Source organism: Lycium barbarum, chromosome 1, assembly GCF_019175385.1.
Source record: "Lycium barbarum isolate Lr01 chromosome 1, ASM1917538v2, whole genome shotgun sequence".
Lineage (NCBI taxonomy): Eukaryota > Viridiplantae > Streptophyta > Magnoliopsida > Solanales > Solanaceae > Lycium > Lycium barbarum.
In genome coordinates, this window is record NC_083337.1 from 134,909,582 (window position 1) to 134,915,423 (window position 5,842).

Genomic DNA, 5,842 nt, shown 5'->3' on the forward strand with positions numbered 1-5,842 from the left:
CATTTAGCCTTTTGTTTTTGGATAAAAAAAAAGTTCATTTAGCAAATCAAGAAAGAATTAATCTTATTTTTTATATTTGCTCTTATTAAGTATTATGTGATTAATTTCAATAGCTATTTAATTAAGGATAATTTAGTTAAATTATTTATTTTTATTTAGGAGTCAGTATTTTGTTAAGGGGTGAGTAAATGAGTAAGTAGATTGTTTTTTTTTTTTTTATCCCGACGGAGTATTATAACTTTTGACAACCTTAATAAATCAAGGGACGCTAGTTGTCATTTTGTTAACTGTATGCAGTTTCCATTCTTATTTAGGGGGTTTAATAAGATATACTGTTCCTAAACCTCTGAAAATCAACGATCGCAACAGCATCATTTCTAGGCGTTCGTAAAAATCTCTTCCAAGGTTTCAGTTAATATGTATGTATTTTAAATACATTTAATTTTCTGATTTGCTAAGGAATTATGATATTGAATATGTTTTCTGGTATTTGATTGATGATGTAAAGGATGTTTACGAGATGGAGCAGAGCGATATCCCAGATTAGTAGAGTCAAGAACTACTCCCAATTGGGAAGTCATTTTCAGTGTCGACATTATTCCAAGGTTGCGGCTGTTGCTGAACCGCCAGTTGACAAACTCTACAATGTTAATTCCCAGGTTTTTTTTTTTTTTTTTTTAAGAATTTGGATGTTAATATGGCGACCTGCAGCTACGGCTTACATTTCTTGGTTTGTTTGCTGCGTGAATTTGATACTAAACAAGGTTGATTTACACTAGGGGTGTGTTTGGTTTTCATAGAAAATGTTTTCTTGGAAAAGAAGTGGGGTTTTTACTTATTTTCTAATGTTTGGTTAGTAAGTAAAACAAAAATTATCTCTAGAACATTTATATATAATCTAGCAAAACACTGTGGGGGTGGGGAGTGGGGGTTCGGGGGTGGGATAGTCAAGGGGTGGGGGTTAGGGCGTTGGGTGGGTGGGGAGGGGACAATAAATTTGGAATGTCACTTATGGAACTTGTTTTTCTTACTTTCATTAGGCTAGTCATTTTCCTTATTTTTAAGGAACTTATTTTCCTAGAGAAAATGTTTTCCAAAATATTATGACCAACCAAACATGGAAAAATTGGAAAAGAAATTCCCGGAAAATGTTTTCCTCCCAACCAAACACACCCTTAGCCTTTAACACACCCCTTAAGAAAAAAATACTAACTCCTGGTAAAAAAAAATAGGTGCTTTGCCTAAACTACCCTTAATTGAATACTACCTAGTTAATATAGTTTCTTGATTACAAAAAATTCACTTATCTAAATAGGGGTAAATTTGGAAGAAAATAATTAATTCCTTCTTGATTATGTAAGTTGACACTTATCACTTATTATGAACCGGAGGGAGTATCACTTTCGAATTGGTTGGTGTATTGAGTACCTTATGACCATTAGCTTCATGCTAAATTTGTCTATTGTATATTTAACTAACCTACAAGATAAAACTAAATGTGAATGGAGATATAAATATTAATACATGAATCATTTTTGTGATTGTCCCCTTTAGGCTGGTATGAAATGAAATGGCGTTTCTATACCCTGCATGGATCTGTTGCTAGTAGCTTAATCTTTCGTAGTTCAATAGTTGTGATGCTTGCGTGGTGTATAAAATTTCACTAATCGACTTTTTTGTGCGAAATGAGAGAAGATGCCTTTACTTAATTTAAGTTGTTGGCATTTAATACTGAACAGAGTTTTGTTGGATGTGATTTGTCCAACTTATATTTTTGGGATAAGAAATTTGTCTGACTTTTAACGTGCTGCTAATTGACTTTGGTCACTTGAGTAGGTAAATTTGAACAAGATGTTCTGGTCTAAGCCTCACTCACTGGCACTAGCACCTGATTCACCATTCAGAGTTGAAGATCCACAATACGAGGGCTTTAAGCGCTTTATGTTTAAGCTAATGCTGTTTTACAGCAAGCAAAGCAAGTCCATTCGAGGGGCAAATGTTATTTATCGTCGTGTTGTTCACCAAATTGATAGGCCTGCTATTTACGATGGTTAGTCTCTTCGCTTGTCTGCTCCTCGATCATCATAGCTTTTGCTATTTGCTATGTGCCCATGGATCACTATGTTTAACTTTATATTATTTTATAAAAAATAATATTAATAATAATAACAATGCCACATCTTGTGCCTTTTCTCTTTTAAGTTCTGTATGATTTCGTAGGACATTTAGTAAGCCTATATCTGAAGTGAAAGATGCAGTTTAGGGAAATTATACAAAAGCTGTTAACAGATGGTTCTTAGCCTATGCTTATTGACAGTGTCTTCCCTTCCTCTCAAGTCTCAATGAATTCAAGTTGTTATTGTTCTCAGGTGCTCTGATTTTGAGGTGTGAGATTGAATTCTGAAACCGTTGTGCATTACATACCTCCTTAATCACATTGCCGATCGCGAACCTGTTCACAGAATCTGGCTAATACTTATAATCATTTAAGCCTGGCAGCTTGTAATCTCTTAAGACTTTAACCCAGCTCATTTTTGCTAATCCTAAACAGCATTCTTGCTCATGTTAATAATAGAGCCCTGACTGTTTGAATTTTCATTTGCAATGTGATGGTTTTTGGAAAAAAATCAGCTGTTTGGACTTTGGTATCAAATATGTCTTAACATGATGACTCTTTCTTGTTAAAATACTGCCATTTAATTAATTTGGACAAGCAAACATACAATTGAAAAGTGGTTATTAAATGTGACAGTCGGTGCTATTTCACCAACATCCTTACTTTTCTTCTTCATCTTTAGAAAGTATAAATTACCTTTTCTTCCCAGATTAGCTATGCTGATTAATGTTTATTTTAGTTGTCTGATTTGCTTATGTATGTTGCATGCAGTATTTAGCTTGGAGAAAACATTTAAGACCACATTTTCGTTACTAGTTATCCATATGTGGCTTTGTTTGCGACGCTTGAAACAGGAGGGTAAGGAAGGTGTTGAACTGGGGCAGTATTTGTATGAGATTTATAATCATGATGTGGAGCTGAGAGTTTCTAAAGCTGGTGTAAGTTATAGAACCTTGATACAGAAAATCAACTCTATAAGCAAATAGTTCTTCTCAGCATTCTTTCTGTTTTTCACTTAGCAGTTTCTGGTGGCAACCTGATTCATGTTGGAACTATTGATCTTGTTGGATATAGTTTGAATTGCTAATTTTGCCTTTGTATTATTCAATCAGCAAATTCAACCCTTAGATTCGGTGTTTCTTTAGAAAATTTTGAGTTGGAAGTATAAAAAAGTATCTAAACATGAAGAATGATTGTATGCCCTTTATGAAAAGGAAAATGACAGTAGAAATGAACAAAGGAGGGAAAGAATGAAGAACAGGATAATAGTTATGGGCTGTTGTACTTACCCAAAAAAATTAAAGTTGTAGGCTTTTTATGATAAATCTGTAGTGATAAGCTGGGGACATCTATGATACAACAAGGCTGCTATATAAAAGTCTGTGGTGCCTAAGCTGGGGGCGTCTATGATCTTTCCAGGCATAAGCTTCTTCTATATGAAGTTCTTACATTTGAGATTTGGGATGTTGGTAAATCTAACAAATCACTTTCCTTTGTGAAGAGCCTTGATATCCTCAAAAAGCTTTTTCCTTTTATCTCTACTTATTTTCTCATTTACACATTTGATATGACAACTTCTGGAGGGGGTTTTCTTACTTTTTTGCCTTTCTAACGTAATTTATCTAAGGTGAACTCCCCAATGTATGTAGACGTGTCTTGTCTTCAGTTGATAATAATAACAAAACTTGAATCTATGTTTAAACAGGTCAATTGCAATTTCCATGGTCTGGCATGCTTTTTTGCATTACCCAATAAGTCATCTTTTGAATTTCTTCAGTATAATGCTGCCCCTTAATGCATTTGGAAGAACTTACGATGAGGAGGCATCACCGTACCATATCTGCTTCCAGAAGACGATAGCTGTAAAAGATAATACTCTTGGAAAAATCTTACCACCATTTGTTAAGCTCCTCCATATGTTAAAGCCTTAAAGGTATCTGAATGGTCCTTCACCCCTCCAACCCCTCCCACTTGTGCTCCGTATTTATCTATAACTTTACAATCGTTGATTCTCCAATCTAAATCAGCAGATCACTTTCCCATGAATGCTATGTTGAATATCCTCAAATCTCTATCCGTAGTCCCCCTCGTTTTCATAGGAGAAATTACCATTTCAAAGGGTTGTTTCCCACCTCCCCTCTGTTGTCTCACAGAAAATTTCATGTGATCGTGCCAATCTTTCAACCACAGTTCTCAGGCATTAGGGACATATAATAAGTTGGGATAATCTTTTTCCCTTTTCGAATAATCTTTGCGACCCTTCTCCTTTCAACCTTCTGAATTGTGGATTCCGTTTGGCATGATGTTTGTGATTTTCTTCCCGTGTATTTCCAAGATGGAATGCTGTAAGTGTGATAATTCTTAGTGGAAGAAATCTGTAAGGAACGGGGAAGTAGGAAAACTATGAGATCTAACTTTTTGCAGAAATTTGCAAAATTGGGAGATGAAGGGCTAAATAGTCTGCTTGGATACTATATAACCAGAGAATTTCACTTTTGGATTGAGACTGTTGAGTTGGGAAGGGCAAAAGAATGGTATGTTCATAGTCAAGATTTCTTTAGTAGACTGCTGAAAAAGGAGAGAAGAGACTTCGGCAACTGAGCAATATTGATCCCAAGAGCACCAAGGGAAGTGGTCTTTTCACTTGGACAGTCGTATAGGGACCCATCCTGACAGCAGATTATTACCCCTATCTTTGTGGAGTAGAGAGGCTGTTTCCGGAAGGTTAACAAAAAGGAAAGGAAACGAAAAAAAAAAAAGGAATTTGTTAAGAAGAAGGATAATCTACATTAATGGTGCTTTGTGTGCGAGAAATCTGGAGAGCATGTAGGCAATCTATTACGTCATTGCCGGTTAGCACATAGAGATTATGGTGTATGGTGTGGAAAGGTGGAAAACTTAGAAGGAAGCAGGCAGAGAAATAGAGCATGGGAAGTTGTTCTGTTTATGGAAAGACACGAGCGTTTGAAAGAATATAAAAGTCATTGGTAAAGTTTTTTGGAATGTCTTTGTACTGTGTATGACAACTAAATTCTCTTTGTAGAGAATCATGCTTTGTGTAAGTCTGTACTTTTGTACAAAACTCGTATGTGGGGCCTTCCTTGTTCACATATAAATTAATTCACTTCACACCCCCCTCCCCCCCAAACCCAAAAAGAAAATACTTCTCATCTTGGTTTTGGTTTTGCACAGTTTGTAGTGGGAAAGGGGAACATCTCCGTGATGACAAGCATAATCTATCTTTGTCCAATCACAATTTGTTTGGCATGACAGTTTCTATATGGTAAAATAACAAGATTAAGAAACTTACATTTACTCGTATATTTTGTTCTATCAAAATTGCAGGTTAACTTATTGTTGATTAAATGGATGAAGGATTTAGAAAAGATATTTTATGGTAATATTGTCGCCTATGATGCTGCGATGCTTCCTGAAGCTAAGCAGGATGAGTTGCAAAATGTAATTTGGAGGTAAGGCATCGGAATATTGGTTCAGGCTCCAGAACATATCTGAACTCTTCAGGTCTCATTTTTTGTTTGTTTTTTAAGTATTTCAACAAATGAAGTTTGCAATCCGAACATTTTTCCTTGGTCATTATATAGATTGTTGCCCATTTCAAACTTAGCGGACTCTGCTCATTTAAGATAAGCAAAAGGATGCATAAGTTTGAAAATACTTAAGACTATATGAGCTGAAGTTTCTAGACCATAATCATATATAAGAAAG

The 5,842-nt window shown here is 35.3% G+C and overlaps 1 protein-coding gene across 3 annotated transcripts in view; it reads left to right on the forward strand.

Annotated features, from left to right (window-relative positions):
- The first annotated feature begins 254 nt into the window (after window positions 1-254).
- LOC132638608 (uncharacterized) overlaps window positions 255-5,842 on the forward strand; it is a 7,826-nt gene continuing 2,238 nt past the window's right edge. Inside the window, exons 1-5 of one of the 3 annotated variants that reach the window (XM_060355433.1) lie at window positions 255-405; window positions 509-659; window positions 1,837-2,050; window positions 2,888-3,054; window positions 5,462-5,586. In XM_060355433.1, the coding sequence (XP_060211416.1) occupies window positions 510-659; window positions 1,837-2,050; window positions 2,888-3,054; window positions 5,462-5,586 (656 nt within the window). In that variant the 5' untranslated portion in view covers window positions 255-405; window position 509. Of the gene's footprint in view, window positions 420-508; window positions 660-1,836; window positions 2,051-2,887; window positions 3,055-5,461; window positions 5,587-5,842 lie in introns of all 3 variants that reach the window. The other 2 variants (XM_060355431.1, XM_060355437.1) reach the window with 2 other exon arrangements.